At 38.9% G+C, this 16,758-nt stretch overlaps 2 protein-coding genes across 2 annotated transcripts; one reads left to right on the forward strand and one right to left on the reverse strand.

Annotated features, from left to right (window-relative positions):
* The first annotated feature begins 6,407 nt into the window (after positions 1 to 6,407).
* Positions 6,408 to 9,325, forward strand: LOC117638014 (O-acyltransferase WSD1-like). The gene is made up of 5 exons (XM_034373098.1): positions 6,408 to 6,630; positions 7,223 to 7,774; positions 8,109 to 8,483; positions 8,804 to 8,941; positions 9,057 to 9,325. Exons 1-5 carry the CDS (start codon positions 6,445 to 6,447, stop codon positions 9,204 to 9,206), a joined length of 1,401 nt encoding a protein of 466 aa, XP_034228989.1. The 5' UTR covers positions 6,408 to 6,444; the 3' UTR covers positions 9,207 to 9,325.
* A 397-nt stretch (positions 9,326 to 9,722) lies between these two features.
* LOC117638878 (MA3 DOMAIN-CONTAINING TRANSLATION REGULATORY FACTOR 2) lies at positions 9,723 to 14,134 on the reverse strand. Its single transcript, XM_034374037.1, has 5 exons — positions 13,792 to 14,134; positions 13,639 to 13,684; positions 12,561 to 13,020; positions 11,863 to 11,957; positions 9,723 to 11,720 (listed from the first exon to the last, which is right to left on the reverse strand). The coding sequence occupies exons 3-5, from the start codon at positions 12,811 to 12,813 to the stop codon at positions 9,888 to 9,890; spliced, it is 2,181 nt and encodes a 726-aa protein (XP_034229928.1). The 5' UTR covers positions 12,814 to 13,020; positions 13,639 to 13,684; positions 13,792 to 14,134; the 3' UTR covers positions 9,723 to 9,887.
* Between the last annotated feature and the right edge of the window lie 2,624 nt (positions 14,135 to 16,758).

Below are 16,758 nucleotides of genomic sequence, written 5' to 3' on the forward strand. Positions count from 1 at the left end.
GGGTCACCTCCTATCAGCAGCAGTTGAAGCCTTACTACGACAAAAGGGCTAAGGTCAGACAGTTTCAACTAGGCGACCTTGTGCTAAGAAAGGCTTTCATCACTGCACCAAGATAATGGTAAAAAAAAATGAATCCTAATTGGGAAGACCCTTATGTGATCAGCCGTTCCGAGGCCAGAAGAAGCTACACACTGGACACCATGGATGGGAAGGAAATACCACGATAATGGAATGCTCACCATCTTTCGAAAGTATTATCTGTAGTGCTTCCTCCTAGCTGCTAGAAGTTCTAAGTTTTTGTACCTAGTTATTTCCATTTTCGAATAAATGACTGTAATCTTATGAATATCAATATAAGTTCAGTTTTTCATTCCAAAATGTCTCATCTGCCCATGAAACACAACATTTGCCCATAAGCAGCGTCCTTCGGGAGACGCAGGGTGGGCCAGGAATTTCCTAAGGGAGATATCTAGGTTCCTATCCATTTCCTAATTGAGGCAGGATAGTCACACAGTTGCCCATAAGGAGCATCCTAAGAGAGACGCAGGGCGATGACTAAAAGCATCCGTTTGGAGACGCAGCCCGCTAAAAATGTGTCCTAAGGGAAACGCAGGGTGCGCCAGGAGTTTCTTAAAAAGAGGTCTCCATGCTTCCTGCTGGAAATATCCAGGTTCCTATCCATTTTCTAAAGGAGGCAGGATAGTCACACAGTTTCCCATAAAGAGCGTCCTAAAGGAGACGCCGGGCGATGACTAGAAGCGTCCGTTTGGAGACGCAGCCCGCTAAAAAAGTGTCCTAAGGGAGACCCAGGGTGCGCCAGGAATTTCTTAAAAGGAGGTCTCCATGATTCCTGTAGGAAATATCCAGGTTCCTATCCGTTTCCTAAGGGAGGCAAGATAGCCACACCGTTGCCCACAAGGAGCGTCCTAAGAGAGACGCAGGGTGACAACTAAAAGCTTCATTCGGGAGACGCAGCCCGCTAAAAAGCGTCCTAAAGGAGACTCAGGGCGCGCTAGTAATTTCCCAAAAGAATATCTCCATGCTTTCTGAAGGTGGTATCCAGGTTCCTATCCGTTTCCTGAGGGAGGCAGGATAGTCATGTAGTTGCCCATAAGTTGCGTCATTCGGGAGACGCAGGGCGACAACCAAGGCATCCTACAGGATGTGCAGAACATGCCCGGAGTCCCATAACAGGGACCCTTGTACTTGCTAACTTCCTAAGGGGAACCATCATACAGGATATGCAGAGCACGCCCGGAGTCCTTCAAGAGGGACCCTGGTACTCACAAACCTCCAAAGAGGGATGTGCGATCAAAACACAGGCTGGTTACTCAAGCAATTCACAAGTCAAATATGCAAATTGAAGTTGGAAAATGTAACTAAAATTTCCATAACAAACAGACCAACCGCCCAAGTTCAACAAAAAGAAGATGGTCAAATAAGACCAGTTATTCTAAACAAGAAAGCAAACTATAAAAGCTGAAAAGAAACAAAAAAGGAGTCTTCATCTACTCTGAGACGCGAGCAGGAGACTTTTAAGCTGCAGCCTCTTTGGCATCCACCTGATCAGCTACGCCTTCCGCAGCTCCATCTGCCTGCTCTATGACATCTGTCATCATCTCATCTACTGTGTTCACATCTGCTTCATCCTCTCTGGTTGCCTGCTCTTCAGTGCTTTCTTCCACAGGGAGTGAGTCGGGGCAGAGCGTCTCGATGTGTACGTCATCAATTGCATACAAGGGATCAGTCCCATCTGCGCAATGCATGTAGCCCAACTTGCACGCATCTATGATGGCTTCAGACTTGGATTCTTTAGCAGACTTGTGGTAGGCATGAAATCTAGCCAGGAGTTTGAGTTTGTCATAGCTAAGGGAGATGTCAGCATTCTTATGCTCAAGACGAAAGAAGGCATCTTTTCAACTAGCGAAATGAGCAGCAGAAAAGTTGAGCTCGGAATCCTTCTCGGTAAAGGAGCTTTTCAGCTCAGATATCATTGCCCTCAAATCAGACTTCTTCTTCTCATAACAGGCCTGCTCAGCAAGAAGCTGGCTAGCTAATTCAGCATTCTTCTTCTCCAGCTCGCTGAGCTGGGCAGAAGATGAGGCAACAACAGATGAGTTCCGAATAGTCTTAGCAGCAAAAACCAATCCTTTTTGAACCAGATGGAATGTCGCTTCCCTTTTTTTTTTCCAAGGAAAGACTCGAGAAAGTGCCAAGATCACTGGCCTGACGGATATGAAGTTCCTATCAGATGGACTTGTTCGCCTTGGGATCAACAGCTGAAGCTGAAGAAGAACCCTTAGCCTGGGCAGACGACTTTCTTATCTTCTTAGCCTCCGCCAACCTCATCTTCAAAGGAGTCAATGATACTGAATCAACTCCACGCTTGATTGCTCGTGACTCAACAGTTGGATCATGAGCAGACCTCCCACTTTGAACTCCATCTTTTAACCGATGCAAACGACTCGAGCTTCGAAGAGGAATGTATGCATCTCTTTGATGCTCGACAGAACTGGGTCGACACAAGGTGCCTCGCGAAACAGATCATGGTTTTCAAGCGTGTCAGCAGGAGGCTCGGGCAGAACACCCCGAGCACTGCGCATACCACCAATCTTCGTGTTATCTGCACTCACGAGATGTTTGACCTTGGCAGGTGATGATGGAGCAAACCCCACTTGAGTCTTCTCAGCAGAAGGGAGCTTTGGCTTCTTCCTCGATGGAGACCCATTCTTTGTATGTGAAGAAGTAGCTTCACCTCTTAAAGATTTGGCAGCAGCCTTTCTCTTTGAGAGAGATCTAGCAGAACACTCGTCCTGTCCGGTAAGCAGATCATCAGGGTCAGGACCATTTTTCACCAAAGGCTCGTTATCAGTCCGAGACTTCAATAGCTTGACCTGCACATCATCTGAAATGGCAGACGCATAAGCAGCCGGCCACTTCTAGAACTGAGCTTCAGTCGTGACACGGTGCAAGTTAGCCACGAACTTCTTGTTGTGCACTAGGGAGCCTCCCCACAAATACAAAGGCACCTGAGAGCTTGGAGCCTTGCTACCGTCCCCGGAAGACATGGTTGGTCAACAAGAGCTGCAAAAAGGAAAAAATTCCACAAGTTAATAAAACAAAAAACAAGAATCAGCAGCAACAGCAGAATTTTTAATTTTTTTTTTAAAAAAAGAGGCAACCCAGCATGAACGGCCCACCGCATGCAGTCCAACTCGAGCCTCCAGCCCAGCACGAAGGCCCACATCACGCAGACCAGGGACTACTCCAACACGCATCCTGGCCCAGCTCCATCGAAGCCCAGTGCACATCCCAGCTAGGCCCGTTCTCTAGCTCCAACACGCAAGGCCCGCCTGTCTGGCACAGGTCCATGTCGCGCTCAAGGCCCAGCAAGTCCCCAGGCCACTGCTCCGAAGCCCAGCGCCTTCATCCTTCAGCCTTGGGCTTGGTTCTTCTATGCTCTCCCTTTGAGACCAGGTCCCTCCAAGCTTCAGCCTACATCAAGAGCTTACAAGTCATGCTCCAGCACGAATTCTCCGACTTTTGTCCACAGACCCACTAACCTGCAACCAAGGTCTAAAATATCGATGACATCAGAAATATCGGTAGTCCAAAAACATGAAATTTCGATGGAAATATCGGGATATTATCGATATCGATAAAAATTAAATAAAAACCACGGAAATTGTAAGAAAAACTTGGAAATTTTTATTGAAACTTTGGAGAATGTTTATTTAGTCAATTATCTATTAGTTTATCACAAAAAATTAGAAGGAAATGCATTGAATGATGGATTTAACTGATTTAAGTTGATTATACAGTAAGCGGGCAAACACTGTGAGTGTAAAAAATATGTAGTAATTAATGAAAAAAGATTAAACACACTATAATCATTTATATATAATGATTTACTACAATATTTTACACTTTATACATTGCATGGTAAGATACATGAGTGACTTAGTACTACATAGAGTTCCTATGAGGTTCAAATTTTTCACTAACTTCATCATCACTATGTGTAGAGTAAGTGTATTGTGAAGAGTAGTCATCAAATGATAAATCCCCAAAATAGTTTTGCATGTAATTGTTAACATGTCACCCATATAAATATAAATATTTGAGCATATTATCACAAAAACATAAGTGATATGGTGGTTAAGGTGTTGGAGGAGTAAAATGGGAGGGGTTCATTGTGCTTTTTCCTCCCATTTTTCCCTTTTTTTTTTCTATTTTTTTTCCTTTACATCGATATTTTCGATATTTTAGCGACATTACACTGATATTTTGACAAAATATTGCTGAAATGTGAGCGAAATTATCGACATCGATATTTTCCGATATTATCGTCGATATTGTCGATATTTATACGATATGTACATGGATATGTTCCGAAATATCCGTGATTAGAAAAAACCGAAATATCCTCGATATTTCGTCGATACTATTGATATTTCAGACTATGCCTGCAACCCATGCTGGATCACCTCATTGCTGCCAAAAGTAAGAGGCACGAAGAAAAAAATTCTTCCAAGCTAATTACCTTGGATATGCGACAAGGACAAGGACTCAAGCGGGTTGAAAAAATTCTCCAAAGTTTTCTCTCTCTCATTAATGAAGTTGAAGGGATGGATTTTTGATGTGAAGGATAAATTGGAGGAGCCCTATATTTATAAGGATAAAAATTCCTTGACCTACAAGGAATCGCAAACTCTTTCCAACTTGGGAGTTCATAAAATTGGCAAGTCAAACACCTCATCTACTCGGGAGCCCAGGTCCACGAAGGAAGCCCAGTTACAGCTGGACAGCCCAACGGATAATTTACATCTCCTACATACCATCGCGCGCTATGCAGAAGCTGAGGGGCATTTGTGGGAACCGAATTAAATCAGACCCTAGGTCAAATAACTCCTTCCATTTGGGGATTATTTGACCTAATTGGGAATTAATCAACCTAATTGGGAGTTACTCAATTTAATTGGGGATTACCCAATTAAATGGAACGTTACCTAATTAGGTTGAGAATTGATTTGATTCCTACCACAATTCCCAATTAAATGAGGAGTTACCTAATTAAATTAGGATTTGATTTGATACCTACCACAATTAGGGATTTGATTTACCTTAATAAATCAAATCCCTGATTAATCAAATTAATTCCAAATAGGGGAGGAATAATTCCCTTTCATCTACGAAATTATTCCTCTGAAACCCTAGCCTCCAAAACCACTATAAAAGGATAGTCACGCACAAGGGCTGAGGTACATCTGAAATCTCTACTGAAACTCTGTAGAAAATTCCTCTCAAACCCTAGCCACCTCTTTTCTCTCTCTCTCTCTCTCTCTTTTACATAAGGCTCCGGCCGCCCGGTTTACACCTTAAACACATCTCCGTACCCTAGTTAGCTAGTGTTTTTCTTACAAATTTCTTGAACTAATTTAGGCATCGGAGGGCCTTTGTTAACATCCCCCAGGTGTGGTCCTCTTATATGTTCTATTTTGCAGGAAGAAAAAGACAGCGGAGAAGAAAGAGGAATCGTTCCAACCGAATATTCTTGTGAGAAAATTTTCTCTCACAACAAGCATGTGAGAATGGAGGGAATGGCTATTGGCCAGTGAGGAGAGGGCGGGTAGTGGCTGGGGATGGAGTAGTGTATAGGGCAGGGGAAGACAAAAGGGAGCGACACGTGTTATTACAACTAAAAGGAAAAAGGACTCGATTGGGAGCCTAACAAAGGTGGCTGGTCGAATTTGGAAGTAGGTTTGTGTTGAAATACTTTTTTATTTAACTTTTTAATTTATTATGATAAGTATAGTGGATTTTAAGGTTTTGAAATAAATAGTGGAATTAACTTAGATGTTTTGTTGGGTGTAGATAAAAAAAGTCAAAAGAAGGTAACTGTGTTTTGTTCTTTGTTCTTGTGCTAATAGAAATTGTGGATTTGGGTACGAATGGTGGCTAGTGATAATTTTACCCCCTAAAATTAACATAAAATTTAACAAATTTGACTGCAGGACTAACATTGCAAACAAAACGGAGTACAATAACCATTTTACGAACTTGAGGATGAAAATGCAAATTAAATCTAAATTGAGGAACTATGACAACTAAAAAACCCAATAAGAAAAAGCTTTGAAATCAAATCCAATGCTTTTGCCACCTAATGAGGAGAAGCATTGGATGAATAGTCACGTCTAAGATATGAGAAAGAAATGCAACCGAATTCCGTCACCAACCTCATGATGAAAAAAAGCATTAAAATTTACAGTCACGTATAATGAGCAGAAAGAATTGCTGGTGACTCTGCGGTAAATGCATAACTGATTGATGAAATGAGATTTTATATATATATATATATATATATATATCGATCTGAGGTGTACAAAGTATTGAAAGTAAGCCCTAATTGCAATTCTGCTTTCTTTTACATAATTAAGAAAAGATATGGAGTTGGAGGAAGAAGAAATACTAGAGCCAGTGAGCCCTACTGGTCACTACTTCACCAGCTCTGTGTTGTCAGTGTCGAATCTTGCTGTTTTGGAAACTGAGATTCCATTCGATGAGTCTCAAACCATGTCTTTGGTTCAGAATGTCTTCCTCCCAATCAGCCCCCGCTTCTCCTCTATCATGGTATTTAGAGCTCTCTCTCTCTCTCTCTCTCTCTCTCTCTCTCTCTCTCTCTCTCTCTCTCTCTCCCCCTCTAAGCCTGAAATCAATATATTAAACAATCCTTGCTTAATTATTTTACATGTTCTTATATAGAAGAAAATGAAAGTAAAGTTTCTCTCAATCAACTGATGTACCCGGAACATACAAAAATTTCTTGAAGAACTGGAATTATTTATGCTTTTTCAATTTTATTTTTAGCATATATAATATATGAATTGTTGGAAAGATCGCCTGAATTTCTTGCTCAGATAACATTTCCCAATCACCTGTGAATTTTTTATTTTTTATTTCCAAGTATGCACATGAAGTATCATAAAGAAAGGAAAACTCTGAGAACTTGAACAAAAATGAATTATTTGAGTGTTTCACTAAGCAATATGGTTGCCTTAGCTAACTTGGAACATCATCACCATATTTGTGTATTTGGTTTAATAATTTTCCGAATCCTGTGGCTATGAATAATGAAACTCTTGTTTGGTAATTCCTCATATAATCCACCCTGTAATTTTCTTGTGTACTTCAAAAAATAAAATTTATTAATTTGGAAATATAGGTTGAAAATAATGGGAAGAAACGGTGGAAAAGGGTTGAGGTGAAGCTTGAAGACCATGTAAACATCCCTATTTTCCCACCCAGCCTATCTCCAGAAGCATATGACAAGTATCTTGACGACTACATATCAAAGCTAGCAGTAGAAAGATTGTCACCAGAAAAACCACTTTGGGAATTTCATATCATCAAATACCCAACTAGCAATGCAGCCGGTAATGTAATCATCAAGCTCCACCATGCCCTAGGGGATGGCTTCTCTCTCATGAGTGCTCTTCTTTCTTGCCTGCAACGAGCTGACGATCCTCGTCTTCCCCTAACTTTTCCTTCAAGGCAAAGGTCACAGCCAAAGAGTGAAAGTTTGGTGACAAAAGTTTGCTCATCAGTCTTTAACACCCTGTCAGATTTTTGGTGGGGGATTTCAAACAGCACCATGGATGAAGATGATCTCACACCAATCAGGTCTGGGAAGGGAATTGAGTTTCAGCCCATTGCAGTGTCAACTATGACGTTCTCTCTTGATCAAATCAAATTAATCAAGAGTAAACTTGGAGTGGTAAGCTCAATAAATGAACAAGCTACTACATATACGTGTGCATATTTCATTCCAAATTTACATATATGTATCTCTTCCTATCATATTTCGTTTCTTTCAATTATATACCAACTATTGTGAGACTTGTGCGCTTAATTTGTTTTACATTGCAAGTTCAAAAAAATGACATTTTGAATTGGATTGTTCTGTCAATCAACACGTGAAAAGGAAAAATCGCCCCAAATTTTTCTTTGTGATATGCCCAATCCATATTTGTAGTTGTTAATAACTTACTAATATTCATTATATAATGTAATTTGCGTATTTAATTACTTACTAACAACGTAATTAACAGACAATAAACGACGTTCTTACGGGGATGATCTTCCTTGGCACTCGACTATACATGCAAGAGATTGACAAAAGTTCAAGAAAAGCACGAGGCACAGCAGTGGTGTTGCTCAACACAAGGATGATGGGGGATTATACTTCAATCCAGGAGATGATCAAACCCAACAGCAAGATGCCATGGGGCAATCATTTTACATTCTTGCATGTACCAATACCCAACTTATTCTTACCTGAAGATGATCATCCTCATGAATATTCAAATATTGCCCTTGAATTTGTCTCCAATGCACAGAAAATAATCAGCACGAAAAGAAACTCTTTAGCTATTTATCTCACCAGCAGGTTCTTGGAGATTCTCAACAAATTTGGAGGCCATGAGGTATGTAAAAAGAGTTCGAGTCCCTCTCTTTAATTTTGTCCTAACTACTAGAAATTTGGTCTTAAACAACACTGCATAGGCATCGGCGAAGAAAAATATTACATTAGGCATCACCTTATAATTACATCGATCGGTATTAAAGAATAAAACGCAACAAAGAAAAATCGATGACTATGACGAAAATTCTGGTAGTGCCTCCTTTTGTATATACTGAAAATAAAGGGTAACTGTTCATTTTAGGAATTCTAGATGAATTTGTAATGTTCACCAAACAAAGGATTTTGTTTTGTTTAAAGCATGTTGCTTGTCATTTGGTGCAGGCAGCAGCCAAATACATTCGTAGCACATTGAAGAACTCGAGCATGGTAATCTCGAATTTGATTGGGCCTGTGGAACAAATGGCTTTGGGTAATCATCGAATTAGAGGCTTATACTTTTTGGTGTTAGGTTCACCTGAGGTAAGTCTTTTTTTGTGTGTGTATATATATACATTTATTCCTTCAAAAAAAAATATATATATTCATTTATTGCATTTACCCCTACGTAACATAATCTCAATGGACTTGCATGCAGGGCCTTGACGTGACAATAGTAAGTTACATGGGGAAGGTGAGGGTTGCCTTCAAAATGGAAAAGGGGCTTATCGATCCACAAAAGTTCAAGTCATGCATGGAAAATGCATTTGAGATGATACTCAAAGCATCGGACGCGAAGAACAATTAAGAAGGAGGCCGCAATCACTAGTTCACAAAACTTTAAAGCTTTTATTATTATTATTATTATAATAGAAGTGTGATTTATGATGCTGGATATTGCTATTAACAAGCAGAATTTGTTAATGTTGGGAGCCAAGAGGGTCTCTAAATCTGGTAGCTATAATTTCAATGAAATATGAATACAATTAATCAGAGATTCTCTGGCTACATTTGAATAAATTCCTCACGAAAGATCGATTCATTCTGCATATCACACAAGAAATGAGAATTCTAATTCCAGCCTCCGGCTCTTCATAATGTAAAGAATAGTGCTGACAATAGGACAGCTTGTGAGGCTTGGAGTTGCTCAGCTTGTAATTGACTTGTTATTGAGTTTCTGCTGTGTTTCTTGTGCATGAAAACCTGCTATGTTTTTGTGCAGTTTCATGCAGTTCGGTCTGCTTATTCTGGAATCCGTTTGAAAAAGTATTTCTCATTCATCTAAAAAGAAGAAAATCTATCGGTTGTGGATTGATACGAGGCAGAAAGGAAGAAAGGAGCTAAATAAGATGCTCAAGGAAAATGTAACCAGAAGTTTACAATGTGTGTTGTATTGCACTTATGAATATGCTTGTTTGCATACATGTGTTTGTGCTTATGCACTCACATCGCATTTACGATCAGACAAATTGGAATACAAGTTAACAAGTTAGCCAGTGCCATTCTCTGTAATGTGTCCTGATTTGCTGAAACTAAATGAGGAATCCAACCACCCTGCATTCTTTGCTCGCTCAACATAACGGGTAAACTGTTTCTGGACATCAGGGACATCCAAAGCCAAGTCTTCTAGAGACTCTGCTACTCTCCCAAACCCCTTTGTCATTTGGTTCATTGTTATGAGTCCAGAGCCAAAACATTCCTCAAGCAAAATCCAAAGTCTTTCATTCTTCTTTTCCATAATTGCCACCAAAGCTTTTTTGACAACCTCATGATTGAAAAATGGCATGCCTAATTCCTTCATGCACCGGCAAGCCTCTCTGACGCCCCCTCCAGACTCAAACTCTTCTAGCAACTTTCCAATCTTGTCCTTAACGTCCTCAACTGCCCATCCAGGTCTGCTGCTTCCTCCACCACCCCAACACCTTAGTATCCGCTCCCCAGAAAGTCGAGCCTTTAGCAATGACTTTGCCATTTTAAGAACCTTGCTCCCAATGGACTCTGGTGCCGCGCACTGACTTCCAATCTCTTCCAAGTGTTGTGGGGCTAGGACTTCATCCACCACAGATCTAGCAAGAAACATTGCAAGATCCTCAACCACAACTGGATTATCCAGAGCTGTGTCATCTGCTGATTCTATCAGCATTACAAACCCATTCACAACATCATCAGCTGGAAAACACAGGGATGACAGTAAGACTGATGCCATTTCCTTCTCCCTATTCTTCCTATCCATTGCTAGAGTTATCAATCTTTTAACAAAGATAGCATTCAGCTCAGACGAATAAGTACTGTTCTCTGACTCTAGACAACTGTTTACCTCTAAGATATCCCCAGACAAGAAGTACTCTTGAATAATAGATTGAGCCTTTGTCTTGAAAATTCTGGCAACACTATCTTCTAATGATCGCTTTTCTGGCTCCAAAGAGAGTGACTTCAAAGATGAAGCACACAACCAGCCTTCTGATGCTGCCTTAGAGATCAATGACTGCAAAATGCCCCGTGCATTTGGTATGTCCAGTGATAAGTCATCAACATAGTCAATCATCCTACCAAAGCCTTTTGATACTTGGCTCGAGTTAATTAAACCCTCTTCAGCAGCTTCTTTCAGCAGATCTAGTAGCCGGCCTTCAGCTTGCCGCCTCTCCATTGCCATTACAAGAGCTCGTTTAACTATTTCATGATGGAAAAAAGGAACTTTCAAATCCTTGATGCATCTGCATGCCTCTTTCTTATCACCACTCACTACGTACTCTATCAACAAATTGTTTATCTTAGCCTTAACATCCTCAACGGTCCTTTTTTTGCTACCTCCCCATCGCCGCTCAATGATTTCTGCATGAAGTGGTGCTGCTAAGTAGCCCTTCTCAGCTCTTTTCAAGACTTCAACACCCTTTGAATCTTTAGGTAAGTAATTCATTTCTTTTTTTAGGAATGCAGGAGGAAGTATGTCATCAACCACAGCCCGGGCAATGAACAGTGCAAGAACATCAACTGTATCTGGGATATCGACAATCAAGTCATCTGCGCATTCTACCAGTTTACAGAAACCTTTGTAAACTTGTGGGGGATCAATGAATTCAGCATATAGTGCAGATAAAAGAACAGCAGCCATTTCTTTCTCTTTGTCATGCCTATCCATAGCCTTAGAGACAAGCTTCTTTACAAAATAATAGCTGTAGTTAGGTCTATCAAGTTCTCTAAATTCATTTGCAGTTGAGGTAATGTCATCAGTAGTAAAGTATTCCTCCACTATTATTGTAGCTTTCTTTTTGTACTCCTCAAAGTCGACCCTCTCTTTTTTCGCAATTGGATTTTCACATTCCTGCAACCAACACAAATAATTGGTAAACACAACAAAAGAAACTACAATGGAATATAGCAATTAAAATGAGCATTGCATCTGTTGGTTTCTTATCAAGATCCAGGCAGAGTTAAATATGAAGGTGAATTGTTCAATTACTTACCTCACTGCTATTGAAGTTTGGGTCATTTGGGTCAAGAACGTCATTTTCATCTGTATCAAGTAACCCTCCCCAGGTGCCTTTACCCCCACAACCACCTGCATAATGATTGTCTTCATAAAATTAAGAGTGGAAAACCACCACTGGAGTAAAAAAAAAAATTCAGAGTACCTTCAAGTTATTGGTTATACCATTAGAAGCATTTTGTTATCAACCAACAAATAACCATAGATGCCTCAAGTTTTCTCCATCTAAATTTAATCTACTAACACCATTTCAACTATACATGTAGATATTTTTCTCTTCTTGGCATCTGTTAGTTTGGCACAAATCTTTTTGGTTCTTGAGAAGAAACAGTTTGAGAAGGTTCAATTCTCTGGAATGAAGTTCTAAATCTGCGGATTTATCAAATCAAGCTCTAAAAATGAACAAATTTTCATTGGAAAATATGTTATGTAGTTATGTAATTATATTAATTTTCTACTGGATTTTGGGAATTACTGTACCACATGTCTGGTCATAGTATATATGTATTGTGAAGAAGCCTTTGAGTCCAAAGACAGACCTTACTTGTGGTAAGCTTTACACTAAAAGATGGTGCCTAAAATCAAAGTTCTTTATTGCCGTTTCCTAGCCATTATATTATTCCAAAAAATATCTTCAAGCAGAGTCCATAAGAAGATGTCATAAGTGTAGCTTACCCTTTTTAGGACGCCCATCTACTGAAGAATGTGAATGCCTATCTTGCTTGAGTGGGCTTCCTTTTCCATGTTTGCCCTGCATCTTTGGAGACCTTGGAGACTTGGGGGACTTGGGAGTTTTTGGGGACTTTGGAGACCTTGGAGACCTTGGAGAAATGTGCAGTGGAGACACAGATAATGGATCTGCACTTTCTGAAGCAGATCGGTGAAGCTCCAGATGCTCTTTTGATACAAACCCATCACTGAAGTCCATTCTGCTTATGTTTTGAACTCAACCTACTCACTCAATGGTTTCAAGAGGCCACAGATAACACCTCTGACTTGTGCTGAATAAATCAGAAACTCTGGCCACTTTTGTCCTCTACACTCGAGTCACAAGCACCAATTCTCCAATCTAGTTATGGTGATGTCAATGTATCTTTTTCTATGGAGTACACTTACATCAGGATCCAATTAGCGCCTGTTTTACAAGAAAAATAAAACAATTCAATGGTCTTTAATAATAAGACACTACAGTCCTTAGCAATCACTCTACATCTAACCACAAACTCATATGCAGCACAAAATCAGGTGATAAAAGCAGTAAATAACTTCCATTATACCACACATTTCAAAACTTAGTGGACCAACTGAAACTTACAACGATATAAGTGAAGAAGGGCATAAAATGAAGATAACAAAGGATTCTTTATGTAGCATGATTTCCTGGTATGAAAAACAGAACAAGAGAACCACACACTCTTACCCTTCAAAAAATTTAATTTTGCTACATACGAAAAGAAAACCAATGTAATTGAAAACCATATAAAACTGTTTTCATTTTCTTGTTGATCTTGAAAACCATCATAAAGTTGTGTGTTCTTCCTCCTTTCTCCTTCACATCACTTATCACTCTCTTCTCCTTCTCATGTCCATCTTACCATATTTACTTAATTAAGGGAAAAAAATTACAAAAACAATACCCAAGATGCCGTACGTTTTCTACACAATTAACATTTGGTTTTTAAATCCAAACAAGGTCACAAACAAGATCAAAACACATTGTTCATGCAACAAATCCAATCAAATTTAACATCACCTCACTTTCTTCCTGCCATGTTGGGAAAGAAGAAAATGCAACAACTCTGCAACAAATACAGAAACACAGAGTTATAAAACTATTGGGTTTTCGTAAACACAAAAATATAAATCGAAAAAAAAAAGTGAAAAAATGAAAAATTTAATGAATAACCGTATAAGAAATCGAAACCAGGGCGCTTGCTTCCTTGAACTCGGCTTTGAGGCTTTGTTTCTGGGTAAGACTTGTCCCTTTGAGAAGAGCAGACAATGTCAAGAGGCAGTTGCAAAATTGAAGGGCGTTAAAAGTCGTTGGAATTCAACGCGCATCTTGAGGAAACGTCTCATCCAACGGCTGAGAGCACCTTACATTCTGCCTTTTGAAACGGGAAATAAAGAAAAACCCGGGAGAGTCTTGGGTCCGAAATTCCACACACTGACTGACTGCACAATGCCGCAAGAAGGGGGGGTTACGTTTCTACATACACCCAAACCTTTCTTCCGGGCACCCTCTCAAGCTTAAGAAAAGGCGAAATTACGTTCTGGTGTATGTAGTTTGGAACAAATTTCACTGCGGTGTAGTTTTTTAACGATGCAATTTTGAGGCCGTAATTGGGTGAACAAAGAAGATATTTTTCATTTTGGAAAAAATAAAAATAAAAATAAAAGTAAGTTATTTTTTCATTGTAATTTATTTTCCAAAAATTTTAACCTAAAAATTATTATCTTAAAAAATTAAATTTATTGCATAAAAACGGGTCAAGTCATAAAACGAGTACAGCAACAAAATATGAAGTCGAAAGAAGTGAATGAAAAGGAACTTGTGACTCAAGTAGTTCAGAGGAGTTATCCATGCGTGTTCAAAATCTTAACTTTCTCAATATCACTAGGGATGGTAATGTGGTGAATTGGGGTTGGGTTTGCCTTTCCCTCATCCCCGTCTCCATCCCCACACGCAATATTCAAATCGCAGATTCCCAATTCTCTCATTTGTTGGGGATCGGTTTCCCGACCCACCCTATTACAGAAATATCATTTTTTTTTTTTTAAACTTTGTTAAACAAGAAAGAAGTGTTAAGAATCTAGTGTAAATCAATTCTATTTTCATTAATATCAAATAAGAATTACTTAGCCAAATTAATACCTACAAAAAAACTATAACATTAATAGTATAAATCTAAATGAAAAACTATGATTCCAAACAAATTGGATCTACTAAGACAACATACACACATATATGCCCAAACAGGGAAGATATGGGCACATTAATAAAATAGCCTCATCGCCTCTCCTCGAACACCATATCAGAAAAATTTCGCAAATTCGTACTCATGCCCAATTTTTATCCTTCATACTCAACCAATTCGCAAGCACCACGAAAACCTAACCCATGGGAAATATTGACATCCCCTTAATATTGCTTGTGTAAAATTTTAAAATAAAAAAAAAAGATGGAAATGGATTTTTGGTTGATTATTTTATAAATACATGCATATTTATATAGTTTGGGGTAAAATATTTTATTTTATTATTTTGATCATTGGATTTAAATTTGAGCCATTGATTTATTCTTTTTAATCAAAAAACAACTTCATTAGACATCTAAAGCACCAAACTCAAGAGGGTAACAAAAGTAACACTAAATCTAGCTTCTATAATGAGAGGCTATGTTGAGGGGTTACAAAAATGAGGGGGTTTAGTCTAATAAATCGGACAGCTATTAAGGAATCCATCAATATAATCCCTCACTTTTACCCTTCATTATAGCCTCCATGCTAAATATATTTGGTTATAAGACCTTGGGTTGGAAAGAGTTGGTCTAATAGCACTACCACCGGTGGGTTTTTCCATGGCAAAAGGCCTTCTGGGTTGGCAAAACCCATCCCACCAAGCATTTCCAGCCTAGACAGATGGTGGGGTCCACTAAGATTGAGGAAGCCCAAGGCAAAATCAGCCTGAGCTGCTGCGTGAAGGTGCTGACACCAGCACTGACATCAAATCTTGGCGTTAGAGAACAAATTTAATTTTTTTAACATTGCCGCCTGTGCCACAAGGTAGGCGCGCATCATGCCTGCGAAAACAGGACAAAAAGTCATGTACGCCACCTAACGACTCTTGGGGTCCGATGCAATTTTTTTTCTTCATCCAACGGCTACCTTTGTGTAATAAAAATTGAACCAAAAAATATAGAATTTTATTTATTTATTAATACCTAACAATATTCTTTATTTTCCACACTAAAACTTCATACAAATTCTTCTTCTCATATCATAAGTATAAATAAAATTAATCTCATAAGTATAAATAAAATTAATCTCATATGAAGAGTGATTGCCGTTGAGTTGCCATGGCAATGGGTGGGAAAGCAAAAAACAATTGCTAGGGTAGGCACTATTAACGTGAATAGTAACAATCATTGTTTGCCCTTATCCTTTACCATGACAAATGAGTAAAAATGCTCTAATGTAAGTGATAGGGATTGACGAATTTGATTTTGGGTGGGCCTTGGTTGTCGCCCTCTCTGGGGCAAGTGGGCTGGGCCATTTGAGTCCACCAATTTTCCTGTCCAACTTGAACGTGACATGCTATGAATTAAAGTACGCAGAACAAGATTTGAAGTAATATTTGCAATAAAGGTTATATAAAGATTGTCGATCATACAATTAAGGAACTACTACGAATAAAAATTTAAAATAAAATAGTGAATGTCAACAATCCCTATCTCAGTGGTACATAAGAGCATTTACCTAAAAATGGAAGAAAGATCACACAATTAAGGTACTGCCACAAAAACAAATTAATTAGAGTAGTGCAACAAATTAAGTGAGTATATAGATGGTACTAGAATACAGACACATGATATTAGTTGTCCACGTATTATAATACAAGTAGATATTTATTTATACTATAAAAAAAAGGAAATATGAATCATGTCATCTATCCATATTATAATAATTTTTCAGTGACACAGAACAACCAAACAAAGATTTAAAGTGAGAAAGTGAGAAAAATCACACAATACCCTAATTTTTTGTTTTCCACTCCTCACTTCTAACAGTTTTTTCATTTTTAATAGAGCAGAAAGAAAAAAAGAAATTACAGGAAAATAGCATCAGCCATACCAACCCCAACAAAATCTAGA

The sequence above is a fragment of the Prunus dulcis genome, chromosome 8 (genome assembly GCF_902201215.1).
Source record: "Prunus dulcis chromosome 8, ALMONDv2, whole genome shotgun sequence".
NCBI classification, from domain to species: domain Eukaryota; kingdom Viridiplantae; phylum Streptophyta; class Magnoliopsida; order Rosales; family Rosaceae; genus Prunus; species Prunus dulcis.

Coding starts and splice junctions, on each gene's coding strand:
- LOC117638014 (XM_034373098.1), top strand. CDS start 6,445: ATGGAGTTGGAGGAAGAAGAAATACTAGAGCCAGTGAGCCCTACTGGT. Junction 6,631..7,222: donor CCCGCTTCTCCTCTATCATG/GTATTTAGAGCT, acceptor TTGGAAATATAG/GTTGAAAATAATGGGAAGAA. Junction 8,942..9,056: donor TGGTGTTAGGTTCACCTGAG/GTAAGTCTTTTT, acceptor ACTTGCATGCAG/GGCCTTGACGTGACAATAGT.
- LOC117638878 (XM_034374037.1), bottom strand. CDS start 12,813: ATGGACTTCAGTGATGGGTTTGTATCAAAAGAGCATCTGGAGCTTCAC. Junction 11,958..12,560: donor AGATGGGCGTCCTAAAAAGG/GTAAGCTACACT, acceptor ATCATTATGCAG/GTGGTTGTGGGGGTAAAGGC. Junction 11,721..11,862: donor CAAACTTCAATAGCAGTGAG/GTAAGTAATTGA, acceptor TGTTGGTTGCAG/GAATGTGAAAATCCAATTGC.